This window comes from Thermobia domestica, chromosome 13 (assembly GCF_964235325.1).
Source record: "Thermobia domestica chromosome 13, izTheDome1.hap1.1, whole genome shotgun sequence".
In the NCBI taxonomy this organism is placed as follows: domain Eukaryota; kingdom Metazoa; phylum Arthropoda; class Insecta; order Zygentoma; family Lepismatidae; genus Thermobia; species Thermobia domestica.
In genome coordinates this window covers 25,550,969-25,572,554 of record NC_137466.1, presented here as the reverse complement: position 1 = coordinate 25,572,554, position 21,586 = coordinate 25,550,969, and the positions used below count along the sequence as shown (strand labels likewise).

At 38.3% G+C, this 21,586-nt stretch overlaps 3 protein-coding genes across 3 annotated transcripts in view; 1 reads left to right on the top strand and 2 right to left on the bottom strand.

Annotated features, from left to right (window-relative positions):
• Positions 1-16,621, top strand: part of LOC145668053 (uncharacterized) — a 73,107-nt gene extending 56,486 nt beyond the window's left edge. The window contains exon 3 of the mRNA XM_081735538.1: positions 647-16,621. Within this exon, the coding sequence (XP_081591664.1) occupies positions 647-3,431 (2,785 nt within the window). The 3' untranslated portion in view covers positions 3,432-16,621. The remainder of the gene's footprint in view (positions 1-646) is intronic.
• LOC145667530 (uncharacterized) lies at positions 9,663-10,223 on the bottom strand. The gene has a single exon (XM_081735003.1). It carries the CDS (start codon positions 10,221-10,223, stop codon positions 9,663-9,665), a length of 561 nt encoding a protein of 186 aa, XP_081591129.1.
• LOC145667529 (uncharacterized) lies at positions 11,837-12,283 on the bottom strand. The gene has a single exon (XM_081735002.1). The coding sequence runs from the start codon at positions 12,281-12,283 to the stop codon at positions 11,837-11,839; it is 447 nt and encodes a 148-aa protein (XP_081591128.1).
• Positions 16,622-21,586: the final 4,965 nt, after the last annotated feature.

The window sequence follows — 21,586 nt, the reverse complement described above, 5'->3', positions numbered from 1 at the left end:
CTTTCAATGTTCGATGGTCCTCTTCTCACGAAATGTGCCCTACTTGAGGCCACATTTCTACTTCACGATCACGTCCGCAATGACTAGGTAAACTTGAGAAAGACCAAAGTATGTCAGGCAGATTGCTCACTATGTGACAACGAACCATCACACCACACCGGAATTCTAGTAATTTTGTTCATTCTGTGTCCCACTGAACAATACGCAGCGTCGTTCCCTGCATAGTTCAAATAAATTCTGTATTGACAGCTGTTATTTGAATAAATACTGTTAGCTCATAACCAAAGATGGTTATTTTTTGAGTTGTTCCAGTGTTCCCTTTTTGAAACTTAAAGGTATTGTATTACATATCCTTTTAGAATACTTTAGAGAAAGTAAGTATTTACTGATTAAATAATCAGAAACTTTTATGTAGAGTAACTAACGAATAATAATTAGTTATTTAAACGAAGTGTTTAATATTCACTTTTTAATCTATATATATGTTTATTTGATACCTAAAGGTGGAATTGCTCAATACTGGTATAACATACCCATAAATATTAAAATTGATGTTTACTTAATCTTTTATAGAAGGTATATTGTTAAAATTCCGATTAAACATAAATGTTCATATTATACCTGAAATAACTCTTTCTAATTTCAGACTTGCAAAAAATGAGAAAAGGAAAAATATCAGAGAACCAGACATCATTTCCGTTAAAGATGTCATAAAGGAAGAGAAAAGTAAATCAGTAAGTGATATTAAAAAATCAGAAGATACTAAGCCATGTTCCAGTAGTGTAAGTAGAGTAGAAGATAAAGCTAACTTGAGACTTACAGCAGATGAGAAGAGTAAACATCTCACAGAACCAGACATAGTTTACGTTGAAGATGACATAAACGAAGAGAAAAGTAAATCCATTAGTGATATTAAAGAACCAGAAGAAATAACGCCATATTTTACTTGTGTAAGTGGAGTGGGGAATAAAGCTAACTTAAGACTTACATCAGTTGAGAAGAGGAAAAATCTCACAGAACCAGATATTGTTTGCGTTGAAGATAACATAAATGAAGAGAAAACTAAATCGATTAGTGATATTATAGAACCAGAAGATATTACGCCATATTTTACTTGTGTAAGTGGAGTGGGAGATAAAGCTAACTTGAGACTTACATCAGTTGAGAAGAGGAAAAAGCTCACAGAACCAGACATAGTTTACATTGAAGATAACATAAATGAAGAGAAAAGTAAATCGATTAGTGATATTAAAGAACCAGAAGATATTACGCCGTATTTTACTTGTGTAAGTGGAGTGGAAGAAAAAGCTAACTTGAGACTTACATCAGATGAGAAGAAGAAAAATCTCACAGAACCAGAGCAAAGTAAATCGATAAGAGATTTTAAACTATCAGAAAACATTACGCCACATGTTACTTGTATAAGTGGAGTGGGAGATAAAGCTAATTTCAGACTTACATCAGTTGAGAAGAGTAAAAATCTCACAGAACCAGACATAGTTTACGTTGAAGATGACATAAATGAAGAGAAAAGTAAATCCATTAGTGATATTAAAGAACTAGAAGATATTACGCTATATTTTACTTGTGTAAGTGGAGTTGGAGATAAATTTAACTTGAGACTTACAGCAGGTGAGAAGAGTAAAAATCTCACAGAACCAGACATAGTTTACGTTGAAGATGACATAAATGAAGCGAAAAGTAAATCGATTAGTGATACTAAAGAAGTAGAAGATATTACGCTACATTTTACTTGTGTAAGTGGAGTTGGAGATAAAGCTAACTTGGGACTTACAGCAGATGAGAAGAGGAAAAATCTCACAGAACCAGACATAGTTTACGTTGAAGATGACATAAATGAAGCGAGAAGGAAATCGATTAGTGATTTTAAAGAACTAGAAGATATTACGCCATATTTTACGTGTGTAAGTGGAGGGGGAGATAAAGCTAACTTCAGACTTACATCAGATGAGAAGAAGAAAAATCTCACAGAACCAGACATAGTTTACGTTGAAGAGGACATAAATGAAGAAAAAAGTAAATCGATTAATGATATTAAAGAACCAGAAGATATTACGCCATATTTTACTTGTGTAAGTGGAGTGGGAGATAAAGCTAACTTCAGACTTACATCAGTTGAAAAGAGGAAAAATCTCACAGAACCAGACATAGTTTGCGTTGAAGATAACATAAATGAAGAGAAAAGTAAATCGATTAGTGATATTAAAGAACCAGATGATACTACGCCATATTTTACTTGTGTAAATAGAGTGGGAGATAAAGCTCGCTTGAGACTTACAGCAGATGAGAGGAGGAAAAATCTCACAGAACCAGACATAGTTTACGTTGAAGATGACATAAATGAAGCGAGAAGTAAATCGATTAGTGATTTTAAAGAACTAGAAGATATTACGCCATATTTTACGTGTGTAAGTGGAGGGGGAGATAAAGCTAACTTAGTGAATGTGTGTAATGTGGCAACTACAAGAGAGAGCAAAGATTCTTCAACTGTTTATTTGTGCATTAAGTGTAGTATGTCATTTTCTTCTGTAACTTTATTAAAGTTACATTTAAAATGTCACCAAAGTAAGCACAAGGATTCTAATATTGAATGTAGCAATCAGGTTAAATTTTGGCCATGTGCAGTATGTGGGGAATTGTTCTCTTCCCACGTCGCTTTTAAAAGACACTTACATGGTCATTCCCATCTTAAGTTTCCGTATTTAGAATGCATAGTATGTGGAAAACGGTACCGGTCAGTATGTGAATTGATTGAACATGCAAAAACATACACACCACCGGCATTAATAGATTGTTTTATCTGTAGGAAAGCTTTTAGTTCGGAATCTGAATTTGCCATGCATTTGGAAAATCATACTACCAAAAAGAAATTTTTGTGTGTTATGTGTGATGAAAAATTTTGGTACAAGACTAATCTTCGTAAGCATTTTTTAAGCTGTCACGGTAATGTTAATCAGTGTATGTGTCCTATATGTGGGCGTACGTTCTTGAGTAGAGGAGCATATGTACGGCATAAAAATGTCCATCCTCTGATCCCCTTTGAATGTGAAGTATGTCATATACAATTTGAAAATAAATCTCATCTCAGGATACATTCGAAAGAGCACAAGAAAAAGCCCTCACATACGAAGGAGCATAAGAAAAAGCCTTCACATTCAAAAGAGCGCAAGAAAAAGCCCTCACATTCGAAAGAGCACAAGAGAAAGCCCTCACATTCAAAAGAGCACAAGGAAGAGCCCGCTTCAATGTGCAATAAGGCGTTACAGCATGAAACAAATAGCAAACCTGATGGTAAATCATATTACATGGAACATTTGTATTTTTGTATCGTTTGTAAGAAACTTTTTGATAAAAGATATGAACTTAGAAAGCATATAAGAATCTATGGGCACTATTCAAGAATCCGGTAATGTAAATGTAGCCTTTCCCGCTTATCGAGTGACTAGCTTATGTACATTTGTAGCATGTGGTTCCGAGGTGGGTTCCTTGTGGGTAACATCAAAGGATTAGAGTTCATTACGATGCTTTGGGTTTCACTTGAATCTAGGTTTCATAGTTTCGACGCTGGAAACGGAACTTACACAACAATGTAAGAAGTGTTAATACAAATTTCAATAACAAGAATGCTCTCCGGTTACATTTAACAAAATACTAACCTACGTCACAGAAATTTAGGACTGTACGTAAAGACATACTCGTCACTTGTATAGTTTATATTGATGATGATCATACTACTATCCTGAACTTAAACTGTATATGTGTGTAGAGTAGAGTGGATCGGAAAAAATTTTTTTTTTAGTTTCCGAGTTGCTATACCGCGGAAAAGTTGTGGTTAGTGATGACTTGAAAAATAAAAAAAAAAAGTGTCTAAATCGGTTAATATCTTCCGATCGCGCAAAGCGTCTGAAAAATTTTAAAAAACACGAAAAACTTAATTTTCTTTTACTCTTTATTAAAATAAAATACTCTCGTATTTTTTACACTATAGTGATAAAACGGTACAACATGCCTTATTTAATAATAAAAACAGTTGTTTTATGATTTTAGAGAATATCTTCCGTTCGCGTAAAGCACATGAAATTTAAGAAAAATGTCTGTTGTTCGTATTTTTTTTTTTTAATCAAAAATTATAAACTGCGATATTTTTAATGCTTTATAGTGCTGATGTAATAACGCGTTCTAATATGTTTTATAATGTTTAATGTTTTAATGTGAGAGTTGCAAGGTTATGACATATAGGTTCCAAAGCTAACACAAATGTGCAGCTCTTCGCTTGTTTTTATATATAAAAGCAACCCAGAACTCACCACGAGGAGGTGACTGCACTTCGAGTTTCACCCACACCCTTCCCATCCACCCAGCAATAAAAGGTGTGTACTATTTACAATATTTACATATTTACATTTGTTTTTCTTTTTTGAAAGACTTAAAAAATTGAAGTGACTTTATAGTCAGATTTTGTTCTGAACTCAGGCATCAAAGATCTGGATTGCAACATTGCTCTGATGTAGCCATCTCTTGATTTTGATCCGCATACTTTGAGCGAAGCTTCTGTAACTAGCTTCACACATCGCTCCACGGACGGCTTGCGTATGGCAGGGGAACTTCTTGATATCCCAATCTGGTATTTCACCTCATTGAATGAAAGAGTTGATGTCGTCGTTTGAAACTTTTCGAAGAAGAGGTGGAGAAGAATACTTTGCTTCACTCCAGTCAATCATATAAATGTAATCTGAGGCTTCAAAATTTACATTTGGAGTAAGAAAGGTTCTGATGCTTTTTTCCTTTCGCATCAGACTGCCTGGCTTTCAACACTCTTCTAAGCCCCTAGTTGTCGAATGTGCTTCCTCTCATCAAAAATCATGGCTATTAAAAGTTTTTCGGGGCGGGCAAAGAACGAGTTCCTCTCAATGACGGGGAAAACAACTTGCTTCAAATTGTCAGGCAAGTATCGAGATGTTTCAATTGTTCTGTATACATGAGTGGGCCCACTTATGAAGGTATTGCTGTTTTTAATTTCAAACCACACTGGCATGAAAATCACTATGGTTTTTAACTCATTTGAAGGATTTGATTCACTTATGTATAGTCTGAGGACTCTATTTGCACAAGTGAGCCATCTGGAATGTGAAAGTGATCCGAGATCACGAATTGATAAATCACTTGGACATATGCCACTTTTGACCGCCTGACATATATCTAAAATATATCTCTGATCTTTACTCAAAGAATTTCTGTCAACTTCTGGAATTACACAATATATTGGTTGAAAATCTATCACTGGCAGTTTCTCACACCCGCTTAGATTCTTTCCAATTGGCTTTGGCGTGGGAGACCCGGGTTCGATTCCCGGCGGGAGCTCATGTGGTTCGGATTCCACGTTCATCAGTAGGTCCACGTCTCATATAGCCTCGATGCTGAAAGAGACGCTAAACTAAAATCAACTCAACTCTTTCCAATTGGTCCAGGAAATGTTGTGGGGCCAACTGTTCCTCCATCCATATGTTCAAAAAGATGACGGAAAAGTAATTCATTGAAATGGAGTAGGCAAATAGCCCATTGCAGAGGTCGCCCAACATGGATCTCAAGATGACAAAGGGCCGCAGTGGCTCAGTGGTAGAGCGTTTACCTCTGGTGCTAGGGGTCCCGGGTTCGATCCCAGCCCCCGCCAAGTGAACTTTGTGGTGGACAAACACCGTGTGCGTGGGTTTTCTCGGGGTTCTCCCGTTTCCTTCCACTTTCTTCATTCCACCATTTCATTCATTACTCATCATCACCGTCTCCTTTAGCCTAACCGGCATAACCGTGGGACGTAAAACTCAAAAATTTCATTTCATTTTTCAAGATGACAAACAACACCATTTTCCAGCCAGTGTTTGTATTAGTACCATCACAACCGATGATATCCAAGTCTTCCACTGAAATTCCTTGTTCATTAAGGCAAGACACAATGCTGGATGCAATGTCTTTAGCAGATCCAGAGCTCGGCGACATGTGGCTAATGTATACAGAACCAGGTTCTTTGATGAGCGAGTAATGGTCCTCCTTAATAGTACGACGAAATTGTTTGGATTCAGTCTTATCTATAACCAAGGTTTTATTCTTTCTTCCATCAAAATAAAGACCACGCAGTTTATCTAAATCATTTTCACTTTTGTTTTGCAAGTAACTTCTAATTTTGCTCCTTTCCCTTCTAATTTTACACCTGTCTATAACCATAAACGTGTCTGCTTTGGTTTTTATTTCAAAGTCTTCTAGCACACTGGATGCTATAGCAGAACCTGCACGGTCACTGACTCCATATCGATCGCAGGTTAATGCTGTAGCTCCTAGTTTAATTATCATCTGCCCTGGAGATGGAGATTCCTTTTTCTCAGAGGTTTGTATTCAGGTTTAATTTCAGAACACAGTTCGGCTGAACAACTTGGCTCTTCTTCAAGTAAACAATCAGGGTTATCTCTATTTAAAGTATAGCTTCTTCTTTCAAGTCTACGTTTCAACTTTGATGTCTCCTTCCGATCCAAAGCACCAATTTTTCCTAAACCATGCTTCCTCTGAAGATATAAGAATTTTCGCTCAATGACAGGAATCTTTTAGGTTTCTCACACGTACAGTTCATCTGAATTGGACATTTACATAGGTCTGGGGTCTTCCCACAAGAACAAAACACATTCATTTCATACTTACAGGCCGAAACATCAAAGAGTTTTCTTACTTGTCTTTTAAAGTCGTCAAGTTTTTCCTTGAATGCTGGCTTCTACTTGTCTCGATTGTAAGATTTCCTTAGTTTCCAATACTTATCATAGAAAGCACTGACAAGCTGGACAATCCTATAATACGAAACTGTAGGTATTGAGGCCTTCTTCTCAATTGAGGCAAAAATTTCTTTCACTTTTTGTGACACTGTATTGTTAACAGCTGAAAAACTCACTTTTGTTGTTGAGCTTTCTTGCTGACTCGAATCTCTGTTCAAAAGAGCATCGGAGCACATCCTCGTATGTAGGAAGTTTATTTGGTAAAAATTCTCTCGGACGGCCAAAAATAGGACACTCAAAGGTCTGTGTTGTTATTTTCTTTGACGTTGATGAATCCATTTCTTAAGCGAAATGAACAGATGGTACAACGTCCTATGGCAAAGACTAATATCAACAGAATACACTTCACACAGCACAGAGACAAACGTACTACGTAAACTTATCCAGACTCACTGAAGAGTGACAAAGAGATACAACAACGGATACAAGATAATGGTGCCGTGTTCACTGTACTTGAATGAAGCAATATAACTTTGAGTGCCTTATATGTCCTCACCCGGCTTGTTTTCATGTTCCAAGCACCGCGACATCACAGATTCCGCACCACCACAACGGGTGGTTAACAAAGACTGGCAGCTTGTAAATAACTTTATTTTCAAAAACTTTCCGCCCTATTTGTTGCCACGTTGGGAAGCTTTGAGCGACGAACGTAGCACTGGTCTGCAGCGTGCTTAGCAACAGACAAGTTATCATATGATAATACTGATTTTTCTGTGCCCATTGTTGATCTTCGTTGAAAATTTGTTTCAAAATTATTAAAGAGAATTACCAAAAGAGAGGCATTTCTGTTAATTTCGTGCGCTGTGCGCGATCGGAAGATACTCCCTAAAAACATACAACACTACTAGTTGTAACGTTTTATCACTATAGCATTAACAATACGAGAGTATTTTGTTTCCATAAAAAGTACGAAAACATTAAATTTTTCGTGCTTTTTAAAATTTTTCAAACGCTTTGCGCGATCGGAAGATATTAACCGATTTAGACACTTTTATTTTTATTTTTCACTAACCACAACTTTTCCGCGGTATAGCAACTCGGAAACTAAAAAAAAGTTTTTTTTCGATCCACCCTAGTGTAGAGCTCCTTCGTGGCTAAGCGGTTAGCGTACGCGCCTTTGGCATGGGAGGCCCGGGTTCGATTTCCGGCGGGTGCTCATGTGGTTCGGATTCCACGTTAATCAGTAGGTCCACGTCTCATATAGCCACGCTGCTGAACGGGACGTTAAAATCAACTCAACTGATTAAACTGTATGTGATTTAAGTTTTTCTTGAAAATCTCAGTGTATTGAAGATATAAAGAAATATACGAATTAAGTATCACAACCGAACAACAATAAGGAAAAATCAGCGTGCGCCAACTTCGGCCGCGCTGCAGGCTTACTTTACACGGACGACTACATAGACCGAAATTGTTATTTTCAGGATGACTGAGTAGTAACTAAGCAACGTCAGATTAAACACAGTTACCAGCACTAATACGCTGTATAGAAACACTAAATCTTACGTGGAGAACCATTTGAGCTGGAGATGTCAACCCCTTCACACTACGCTTTTAGTGGTTTCTTTCTGCCTCATTCACTGACGTAAATATTTGGTATGTTCCTAATTAGCCACAAATGGAATGAAAATTTTCGGTTTAACGTCCTACGATTATACCGGTTAGGGTAAGTTAGACGGTCCGACTAGCTAGAAATACGAATTTTCTCACATTGATAGGGGGTAACATGTATATCCAGAAAATTTAATCATTTCGGATATCATATCTAGTAGGACCAAACAGCGCCACCAACCGCCCAGACTACAACTTATTTATCGAACTGATCATTTTCAACAAGACATTGCTGCTGACTATAGCTATTGATAGAACAAGGGTAAAAACGTCTACACATCTCTTCTTCAAACTGTACAATTTATTTTTAATCTCAAAATACACAAAACTTTCAAGGGATCAACAAAACAAGCAATTTCCCTCTCTCTCTGTATACGCCTTCACCGTCACGGTATCGGTGGTGCCAGGGCCTCCTCAACGCCCATTACTAAGACCCTTCCTCCCGTGAACACAATAAAATCACTTAACATCATCCCACCTTGAGTTGGTGGACAACTCAACATTCCCTACTACAAAAATATCCCTTTTTTTTTCTTCTTTTATAAATCAAGTCTCTCTGGAACTTTGATATTACGACCACTTCTCGATTTTAATCATGAGAGTTCAGAGTCTAACAGTTTCTCGCGAGGAGCGGCTCCAGAATGAACCACCCGATCTCCACAATTGCTGGTTGCTTACTTCTAACGGATACAAACGTTGCACAGGCCTTATTAGTTCACCATGGGCAATCTGAAGCCTAACTAATCTCACAACCCCATCTTTACCTGGCAACACCTCAACGACTCGCGCTAATGGCCAATTAATACCTTTCGAATTATTACTCCCGACTAGAACAATGTCCCCAGCTGTCACAGACTGGCCATGTTTCTTGTTCTCCGCATTCTGGACAAGTTGGCCCAAATATTCACTCCGGAACCTGTTCCTCAGTTCAGTCTGTAAAGCTTGTCTACGCTTCACTCGTTTATTCAAGCTATCATGATCCACTGCATCTACATCCGGGACTCCACACTTACAATTATCTTGCAAGAACATGGAGGTACTCAGTGGAACTAAATTTGCTTCATTTTCTTCAACGTAAGTTAAAGGCCTTGAATTTATCACTGATTCGCAATCACACAAGACAGTAGCTAGTTCCTCGTACGACAAGCAAGCTCGACCCAACACTTATTTCAACAAGTCCTTCAAAACCCTAATGATTCGTTCCCACCAACCACCCTACCAAGCAGCAGTTGGAGGATTGAACTTCCAGCCGATTTGACGTGCTGTACTTTGTTTGATAATTGCGTTCCAGTCCAATCCTTTGAGTACATTGGCAGTCCCAACAAAATTGGTACCATTATCACTGTACACCGTGGAACACCTTCCTTGTCTTGCAACAAATCGACGGTGAGCTAAAAGAAAGGCATCCGTCGACAGTGCCGTTACAAGTTTAAAATGCACTGCCCTGTACACAGCACGAGTGAAAACACACACCCAGGCCTTCTGACTACCCTTTAGAAAAAGCGGGCCAGCCATGTCCACTTCTACCACTTCGAACACTTTTGCATCTCGAACGCGATCTTCGGGAAGCGGCGCGATTACTGGTTTTCCATTTTCCGCAGCATGTCTTTTGCAGCTGACGCACTCGTTTACCACAGCTCTCACTGTTTTCCTGCCACTTAAAATCCAAAACCGCTCTCTGAGTATATTCAATAAAATTTGTATACCGTGCTGATGTTTCACATGATGATGGTAGATCAGTCGCTTCACAACTTTGTGCTTTGACAGTAACACCATTGGGCTTCGGGAATCCTCTTCACCTTTCCTGTAAACAATTTTTGTCTTCACTCGTATGACATTCTTGTTGTCTTTGAAAACCTAAACATTTCAGTTTTCCATCCTCTACGCTGATAAAAGATTCTGTCTGGATCAAAAACACAATCTTCCTTTTCTTCTTTTCTGCATCGGAAAATTCTTTACCTGCCAGTTCTCCAAATTGCCTTCGATCGCGTTGGGACCTACAGTTACTCAAGAACCTAAGAATCCAACCCACCATCCGCACAACCTGTTTGAAAACTTCTTGTAGTACCAATCTGTTTCCACAGGTTCCACGTTGGTTAGACAAGTAGTTCGCATCTCGCTTTGTATTGTTTCGTTGTCTTTGGTCTGGTCATTGTAGTTTGAACAAGGCCAAGACTCAGTCGGGTTTGCCAACCATGCAGGACCCTCCCACCACTGCACTCCTACAAGGTGCTTTGCCCTGCAGCCCCTTGACGGAAGGTCCGCCGGATTCTCTGCTCCCATGACACCCCCAGGAAGACGGGAAAGAAAGTTGTATTTCTTGTACCCCATTTCTCACGAAAACACCAGTTCTCATCTCTTAGAATCCAGGCTAAAACCGTGGTTGAATCACTCCAAAAAAATAACCACATCCTTCCAGGAGAAAGCTTCACACACCGACTTAGCTAATCGTGCTCCTATTAAGGCCGCAAGCAATTCCAAGCCTGGTATGGTGGTGCTTTTTAAAGGTGCAATTCGAGATTTCCTTACCAACGGGTTTCCATTGTTTTCTATCCTCAAAAGTGACCGCTGTATAAGCGTCTTGATTAGCGTCGCAAAAGGTATGGATCGTGTAGTCTTCTACATTTTCAGTAACTCCAATCCATCTAGGAATACCAATATTACGCAAGACCTTTAATTCTTGGAACCATCTCAAAAATTCTTCTTTCAAACTAGCACCGACTTCATCATCCCAGCCTATTCCCAATTTCCAGGTTTTCTGTAACATCATTTTGGGATAAACCATAACGGGCAGTAATTCCAATCGGATCGAAAACTTTATGTGCGATAGATAGTATTGTCTTCTTCGTGATAATTTCCAATTCAACGTCTTCCAACCATGCCAAGCTGAAATGCAAAGTATCTGTCTGTTTGTTCCAACAGAGACCAAGAACTAAAACAGGGCTTGGCTGTTCTTCAAACGAATGTTCCCATCCTCTCAGATTAAAGCCTCCTTGTGCCATCACATCTGTCGCTTCCGATACAAACTTCTACAGCCCGTCTTTATCCCGAACACTTGCCACTATATTATCGACTTAGAAGCTTTTCAGCATTTGTTGGGACCAGTCATTGTCAATATCCAAAACCCTTTTTAAATGGTATTCTATGACGACCCCTAAAATAAACGAACTACACTTCAGCCCAAAAACAATTCGGGCGTGGCGAAACACCAGTTTTCCGTCCTCTTCATTCTCCCACCAATGGAACCGTACATAGTCCCTGTCTTCCGCTTTAACACTGATTTGGAGAAACTCTTTTTGTATATCGGCAGTCACTCCGATTCTTTTCTCCCGAAATCTTAAAAGAACATCAGGAATCAACTCAATCAGGTTTGGACCACAATCGAGACACTAATTCAATGAAGGATAGATCGGTAATCTGGAGGATGCATCAAATGCGGCGCGGATGCGGGTAGTAACACTAGTGTCTTTTATTGCAGGTCTATGAGGAAGATAATGCCCACAAGTACTGGAATCATCTGTTGAAACTTCTTCAATGATTCCACTTGCCTGCCATTGAAGCAGAACTTTTTCATAGTCCTCATACAGAGCTTCTCTCTTCAATCGTTTTTCAGCCTCCTTGAAATTCGTTGGAAGCGGCAGACGTCCATCGCTCCATGTTAAAGGAACTTCATATCGTCCGCATTCTGTAAATTTTACAGAATCGAGAAAACACTGTTTAACGGAAAGCTCGTGTTCTGCTTTTGATTTCTTCTCGAGAGGGTCCGTGATACCTATTGAATCTAATTTCCAAAGGTCGGACAAGTCTGCCTCCTTCACAAATAACGAGGTTACCATCAAAGCTACATTCGAATCAGCTGTTTCCTCTCGAGGCACTTTTCACATCAATGTCCAACCCCAAAATGTCTCAATTGCAACGAGACCGCACGCTAAATCCACTTACTGACCCGTAAATAACTTCCCTGCCACATCAACCCCAATAAGAACGGCAATAGGTTCATTTGTTTTACCGAAATCTGACAAAACGATCTTTTTCAATTCTGTCACTCAAGAGCCATTTCCGACTGGAGCAACATCCCCACATATGATAGTCTGATCCAAAACGTCAAAATTACATGTAAATGTCTTACTGAGATTACCCAGACGTATCTTGTAGCACTTATAATTTTGACGCTCTGTGTTTAAGCCCCCGAACAGCATGAACAACTGTCTCTTCTTTATGCGCAGTGTACCCCATCTGTTCTACTACACCCTTTAAAATGTAGAACTTGTGTGATCCGGTATCAACCAAAACACGCACGCATGTTTCACGTTGATCAGACAGAAGTTTTACTTTTAATGCCTGGAGAAACACTTTCTGATTCTGAGAAAAATTCTTCATTGCAACATCACGATTGCCTGATGTATCAGATGTCTCAGTTGATGCTTTTAATTCCCCACACATTAAAGTTACATGCGTCTTCCTGCAAACAACACATCTCAAACTAGCCTTGCACTTTTTCGATATATGGCCTGGTTTTACACACAGGCAACAGTACCCCTTTTCTTTCAACACTTTCAATCGGTCTAACTTACTCATTTTCTGAGCGCTGAAACAATCAGAACTGCTGTGTGATTTCTCACAAAAAACGCACTTATTAATTATGTCTACAATTTTCTGGGTAGCCACTAACCCCGCAGCTGTTGGCACTTCATCCTTTTGAAAACTTAACTTTCCGAGATTTATTTTCCTCAGTTTTCAGACCAAAACTAGCCATAGCAAGATTGATTCTCTCTTCACCTTCAACTTCCGACTTACGAAAATTGATTAGATTGGAAAGTCTTTCTTTCGTAAGCATCACCAACTTTCGTTACATTCAAGTTAAAACTACGATTCCACGCCTTCAAAATTTCCTCAGGAAAACATGATTCTACAAGAGGGAATAACAGAAGCACACTTGTCTGTGGTAACACTTAACGTTTCTAAAGCACGTAAGTAGCACTCAAGTTTATCATAAAACGTAGACAACGACACTACTCCTTTGGATTAATGAGTAGAAATAACTAGTTTAAACACTCCTCTCACATAGACTTCTACGTGAAGTTCGTCTCTACCAAACCTGTTTTTTAAGCTTTCTACTGCTTTGGGATAGTTTTCTGCAGTGTGTGTGGGGGGGAGGGTATTTCAACAACTTCTGTAGCCCGGAAATCTTCAACAGTCGCTTGAATCAAATACTGAAACTTGTCCTCGGGTGCTATCTTCATCCTGGTCAATTTTTTGAAACGCTCCAAAAATTTAACCAGTCTTTTATTTCACCACTAAACTTCCGCAGTTCTAATTTCGGTAAGTTAAACTTCCTTACATTTGCAGTGCATACACATCCCTCTTTATCCGTACTGTTTAAAATGTTACCGACAGTTAATCTGACGCGAAGGAATCTGCTTCGGTAATTTTCTACCTCTAATTCTTTGTCCAAATCAGCATGCTCTTCGTCCAGTAAAAGATCCATTATTTTGGAGTTCAGCTCCATTAGTTCTGTAGCTCTCTCTTCCAGTACTAGAAACACACACGCACCTCCTGCTTATCTGGATCACCGTCCATTAATTGTTTAAGTTTATTTACCGTTTTAGTAAAAGCAGTTCTTTTGTAAACGTTCCATGGTGTGTATAGTATTTACTTCACTCGCGTAAACAGAAACTTCAAAAATATTATGCACGTCCTGTCATGGTCGCCACAATGATAGAACAAGAGTAGAAACTCTTCTTCAAACTGTACAATTTATTTTTAATCTCAAAATAAACAAAACTTTCAAGGGATCAACAAAACAAGCAATTTCCCTCTCTCTCTGTATACACCTTCACCGTCACGGTATCAGTGGTGCCAGGGCCTCCTCAACGCCCATTACTAAGACCTTCCCGTCAACACACAAAAAAAAATCACGCAACAGCTATAATAATATCACCAACGCCAAATTATAGACAGTTACTAGGAGGCCTATATCAAGGGCAAAACTCCAGGGCTCCACGATAAAGGGGGAGGGCGAAGATAGTTAAAAAACTACTGAAAAGATGCTTTCAGACGCCGAGAAAAACCCACACACACGATGTCTGTCCACCACAAAGCCACATGGTCAGGAGCGGATTAGGGCGAAGCCCACGCTCAAGGGTCCCTCAAAAATCCCTCTTTAATACTAAAATAAAGCAATCAACTTATTATATTATAGGCTTTGTACCCATGCTATTTTCTTCCCGCTCGCGGTATCACTAGAGTTAAGTCTTCTTTCACCAGCGTTCTCACAATACTTATTTGATGAGGGAGTGAGCTATTATGGGCTTCTGTGACAAACCAAATTATTAGCTTATAGTGACAATTCCTTTGAAATATCTCTGTCATTTCAATGTCGTTTAATGACATGATAGAATTCTTTGTAGAGCAAAAATGTAGGAAGAAATCTGTTCTAACAATGTAGCCTTCTACAGCTTTACATACGCGTATTTGTATGTGATTTTTCTCCTTTTACTTTTTTTTTTTTTTTTTTTTGCAATGACTGTTGACCATTTGGCATTTACGTGTTACACTGCAGTGTATTAGCATTTAGCTGGTAATAATGAATGTAATTAAACTAATTATTATAAACTTGGAGCACATTAAAATATTACAGCATAGTTCTCGGTGTTTTGATAAGCTTATGAGGCCGTGGAAGGCAGCAAAGAAAATTTATGCGTTGGAATTATTTGTAACATAGGGTCCTCTTGAAATATTCGGCTCCAGGGCCTCAAAAGTCTTAATCCGCCCCTGCACATGATACGAGCCAGGATTAAGCAAGTGATTCCGCGTACGAGAGCTAGGCACTCTACTACTGATTTCCCGTGGCCGGTTTCCTTACTAGTAACGAAATGTTCTACAGCTGTTCGGTCCGAAGATTAAGTAGCCTAGCTCAAAAGATCAGATCCTAATGAAATTTATATGGAATCACTACAAAGGCGTACTCTTAATAAGAATAGGGGGCGCGGTGGCTCAGTGCTAGAGCGTTAACCTCCAGTGCTTGGGGTCCCTGGTTCGATCCCAGCTCGCGCCGTGTGGACTTTGTGGTGGACAAACACCGTGCTCGTGAGTTTTCTCGGGTTTATCCCTTTTCCTCCCACTTTCTTCATTTCACTCATCTCTCATCATCACCGTCTCCTTTAGCCTAACTGGCATAACCGTGGGACGGGAAACTTAAAAGATTTCATTTCATTTCTTTATAATAATAATAATAAATCTGTGCACCCATATCGAAATTACGCATGATTGTAAACAACTATGATATGAACACTGTCATCCATTGAAGAATTTTATGGTCTAGCTCCGAAAACTATTGTTATATCCTTACGAAGATAGTATAGAACCACCACAAAACGATTAGTATAGAACCACCACAAAACGATTTCTTTTAAACAAGAAAATGATCAAAATTGTTGCTCCTATGTCGAAGTTAGGTATGCGTGAGCATACGCATATTAAAGTCAATGGATTACACTTCTTATATTACACTCCTTGAGATTTTTCATGGCCTAGCTCCAAAGACTACATTATAATAAAATGGGACCATTGGGAAGATATGTTCTGTCCAAAAATCGTCAAAATTAGTGGAACTGTTGAAGTTGTGCGTGGACATATATATATATATATATATATATATATATATATATATATATATATATATATATAACATGTCGAATTGAGAGCCTCCTTTTTTCTTTTATAAAGTCGGTTGAAGAATGTTGAGTGGACTGCAAAGAAATTTCGTGAGTACATGTTTATGGTAGAAGAAAAGAGTAGATAAAAGAATTTGATTTTTTAAAAATAAGTACCTAGATGGCAACAGCTGAATACTTTCAAGGACATGAAGTCATGGGCGTTCAACGACAGGCGCGATGTCTTCTGCTTTACATGGTAGTAATTCGTCATTGGAGGACTGTTCATACATCAACACGACTATATTTCTTGATATGCATTTTTCTGTGGTAAGAGTGACACATATTGTACGTGAATGTTTTAAGTGTAAAAATTCATGTTACAAAACTTATTTTTCGTGCCGAGTCATTTTTAATAAACTTTGATTCAACTGATTACTTTTAAATTTAAAGTATGTAGTTTATAATATTTACTAGTGTTATATTTCCGAAGAATAAAATTATGATCCTTCAAATTTATTTTCCGAGAAATTATTTATGGTATCACCTTTTTCTGTTATTGATCTTTGCTGAATTAGAACATTCTGTCATAACGTCGATGCGAACATCTTTAAGCTCTTATACTTAGCGGAAGAGAAAGTGATAACGAAGTGTATTCGTCAACAATCATCATGAGCATAGATACCAATATTAAAATTTCATATACGTTCACATTTTGGGGGGAGTAGTAATCTTGCATTAATACTGTATGTATACTGTAAATAAAGACTTGATGATAATACATTGGTTAATATAGGATTACGGACTAACCCATTGCAGATATTTTAAGTTTAGATTTGCATCAGAGAAACATTAAAAGTTGGTTACATAGATTTATCTGGAATGAGATATATGACAGTCCACGATAGCCAAACAGAAAATCCATGGGTTAGTAGCAGGTAGATCCACCGTGTGCCTCCATAACGGCTACGATGCGACGAGGCATAGAGGAGATAAGACTTTGCCTTTAAGTAGTATGACAAGCCTCAAAGCTGTAGCTGTAGCTGGGGATAGATTTGTGGTGTGCGAAGCATTGTACAAGGGTCATTCAAGGTTGACCGGGACTCATTTCTTCAGAGGAAACAGATAACACAAGAAGCACCAAACTATGTCAGCTTTCCAAAGTATTCGTGCGGGTCGAGGCATCGTTACCATCGTTGTGGCAGCTCCCCAATTCCTTTGGCGTAGAAAGAACTTTGTTGTTGTACCCACTGGAGGACATCGTTCCACAATGTTTTATCTGTTGTGAACTTCTTCCCTCCCAGATGGTCTTTAAGGGTGCAAACAAATGATAATCACTGCGGGCTAAATCTGAACTGTAGGGAGGATGGGGCAGAACTTCCCAGCGGATTTCGCCCACAGTTGTTGTCACATTGGCCGTGTGAAGGCGGGCATTGTCATGGAGAAGAATGACATTTCCAGACAACATCTCAGGTCTTTTCTTGCAAATGGACTTTCGTACAGCATCACTCAACAACGTGGAGTAATACTGGGCATTAATTGTGTTCCCTCTGTCCAGAATACCCACATGAATAAAACCCTTCATGTACCAGAAGACACTTGCCATGATCTTTCCGGCGGACGGCTGCGTTTTGCTTTTCTTGGGCGGCGGGAATCTTTATGCCGCCACTCCATGCTGCTTCTTTTGGTCTCTGGCGTTCAATTGTTCAACCATGTATCATCACACGTGATGGTGGATTGCAACAATTCATCACTTCGGCTACAAACCGATTCAGAAGCTGTTCAGAGACCGTCATGTCTTTCCGCTTCTAATCAAATGTCAGCTGGCGAGAACCCATCTTGCACAGATTTTGCGGAAGTGTAAGTGGTCGTGAATGATTGTCTCTACACTCCCGACAGTGATATTCACCTCGGTAGCAATATCCCGCACTCACTCGCCGGTCCTCAAGAATCATTTGCTCAACACCTGCGACATTCACTGATGTGACTGTAGTCGATCGAATGTCTCCATGCGCTTCATTTGTCACCAGTTCCCGTCCTTCGCGAAACTGTTCATACCATTCATACACTCTTGTCCGTAAGATCGTTTGTTCACCATACTGTGCGTGCAATCTTCTGAAAATCTCAACTAGTTTTACTTTCTCCGTCACAAGAAATTTGATTACACACCGCTGCTCCACACACACACTGCTTGCCGCCATGTTCGCTGTAACTGCTGCGCATGCGCCAAATACGTCATTCCGTGCGTTAGTTACTCGAGAAGGAATACATTACGCCACCCGCAAGTTTCATTATAATCTGGCTATTCATCGATTATTTACGTACGAAAATCCTGGTCAACCTTGAACGACCCTTGTATAATGATGGACCAGACATGTTGAATAGATAAGAAATCAGGTGAACGCACAAAAGAAAAAGTAGCAGTGGAATAGCATGTCTATCCAGGTATAATGCTGCTTGTCATACACGGTCGCGCTTGTCCTGTTGGAAAGTGGCTCCATGCAGGACCTACAGTAAGATCAGAACCAGATGCACCTTCGGCTGGGTACAGATACAAAGGCAGAAAATTTTCAAATTGATTAAAAATTAGAATTGTGACTTGTAAAGTTACTTTGAGGTAGAAAAGGTGAAATTAGTGCTTATTCATACTTCAGCAAACAGTCATTCAGATCATTAGTATGTATCAGTGTTGAAGAAGTGCTGTGAATTACAAACTTCACGCTTTTAAAAAAGTAGCTTTGTGAATGAGATTTGATGCACAGGCTCAGTCTTATGTATGATCTGAAAACGTTACCCCATAGATTTTGACTCTACTGAATTTCTACTCATACAATCACGGAGAAACATCAATAATGGCCTTTGACAACGACCGGAGTGAATATTTAACCAGATAATTACTCTGAGGCAAGATTCATCGTATACTCAAGATTTTATCGACTCTTTTCCTGCTATTTTCACATGTCAAAGTAGGTCATTCCATATCAAATCATCTAGAAAATGTGAAAATTTGATACCGTTTCAGATTTTCATGAAGTTTGGTACAGTTGTTAGGACCAACAAGTTAGTAATGTCTGTTTCTTCACTAGTTCGTACAGTTTCGGAGATACAGGTTGTTAAAATTTGAGAAATTCATTCATAAATATTGTTTACGAGCCTGCTTGTGAATACAATATTGAATGAAAATGCCATTAGTCAGTGACTAATGAGCTTACCCGTCATTTTTTTTTTTTTTTTTTTTTTTTTAACCAAATATCAACCAGAATATACTGTATAGCCTATGTTGAAGATCGCTTTATCAGTCTTGCGCAGGTGGAAGGTCTATTAAAAATTGAATATATTTCAATTAAAAAAATTTTTAAATACAACACTGACTCAGAAAATAAGAATGCCTAGGAGCCTATAATTGGGTGCGCTGCTAACGATCAACTTAAAATCAGTTTCAGGTTTAAAAAAATCTGGAGACACTTTAATTAGTGAATTGTTTGAGGAATTAAGATCAAATTATGGAATGGGTAAAAAGGGGGTAGAGTGATGCGTGATAGAGGCGTGGCAACATCCTGGCCGCCATCTTTGATTAGTTTGGATATGTTAAATCGGAAGGGAATCAACTAAAATATCGTTGTAGATTGGCTCCTCAAATATCCAAATGTGATGTTTTTATTTTTTCACCTATTGTTACCCTTACAGCACAAGATGTGCTAGGCACATGCCATTTAGGTATCCCAGCTACTTTTTAGGTACCCGACACTTGGCACATATGATATTCATGTGCTAATTGTGTACTTCAGCTAGCTACAGCCTTAGGTACTTGTTACACCTAATTGATATTTGCAACTCTGTACTACGAATGTAGCATTCATATACCGGGCTCAGTTTCATACTCTAACAGTCATTTGTTTTTATGTCGTCACTTGGGACATATATCTGTCATGTTCTAGGTACGTCCTTTCGGTATATACTGTTTCAGATACTCTAACAGCACAAGATGTGCTGGCATGCGCTATTTCGGTGTTGTAAATTCAACTTTATTAATTAAAAAAAAGAAAACGCCATTTCGCCATTCTCCACTGTAGCGCAATGGGTGGTGAAATATTTTGTGATGTGAGCGTTTTCTTCGTGAGTGGGAAGGGGATGATGTGTAAAACATCACGGAAAAAAATTAAAAATTATTTCCCAGTTATTATTGTTGCTATTATTTCCTTTCGATTCTAAATTTTTGAGATTAAATATTTTATATCGGACTTCCGAAGAATAATCAAAGAGATGTTTTAATGACCACATTTATAATGACACCTCCCAGTCACGATGTCGTTTACAGTTTATCAGAAAATAGGAAAAGAAAGTATGAGAAAGAGAGGAAAGTAGGAAAGAAGAAGAAGAGGAAAAGAAAGATAAGGGAAAGTAAAAGAGAAAGAAACAGTGGATAATTATGGTAAGTATTGTGAAGGTGCTCAAATGGTTGTTGAAAGGGAAAAAATTGAACTTTGTCAGATGTTAGTAACAGAGGATTAATTTGAAAGTGATCCGGAAAGACACATGTTCCCTCATATGACCCTGACCTGGACCCAGACAACTACACTAGTGGAAGTTTCCGAGACCCAGCTCAAGTGGTGAGAAAGTTTAACTTAATTGCCAATCTGTTGTTTCAAATTTACCCAGCATTTGGATATCTGTGAATCGATGTCGAAGGTCGATCAAACGTATGAATTAGCCAGTAAAAAAAAAAAAAAAAATTAAATAGTGATGTAAAATGACATCAGAATATAGAGTTTCTTCATCATAGATGGGAACCTTAAAATTTCCAAGAATGTAGTTCGTTTTAGCTTGAGTTTCTTCATCATAGATAGGAACCTTAAAATTTCCAAGAATGTAGTTCGTTTTAGCTTATCTTGTCAACTTAGTCTTCCTCCCAGAGTCGATTTAACTTAACTGGGAAATCATGAATTACAAGACACATTAACATGTTAGAAGTATATTATACGTAAGTAGTTAGTACGAATGTTTCAGATTAATATGACTACCTTAAAACTAAATTCATTCCACAATCGCACACACGCTCATAATGGACAGTGTATATTTTAGATGAAAGAAAACTAACTAGCTACAATTGGTTTAACATTTATTTGCATCTACCAAATAAGACAAATAGTTATCGAACATGCTATTAAGATACAGTTTAATATATATATATATATATATATATATATATATATATATATATATATATATATATAATTAGTATTACGGTTCACACATACAATGATCTACGGAGCCACGAGGACTCATTTAAATACACACATCGCTATATTATGGTAATTGAGGAAAGAAAAAAAGAAAAAAACTTCATATATTTACATATATATATATATATATATATATATATATATATATATATATATATATATATATATATGTGTGTGTGTGTGTGTGTGTGTGTGTGTTCCCGCATTCCTATCCTTGTTGGCACCTGCATATGGTTTAACA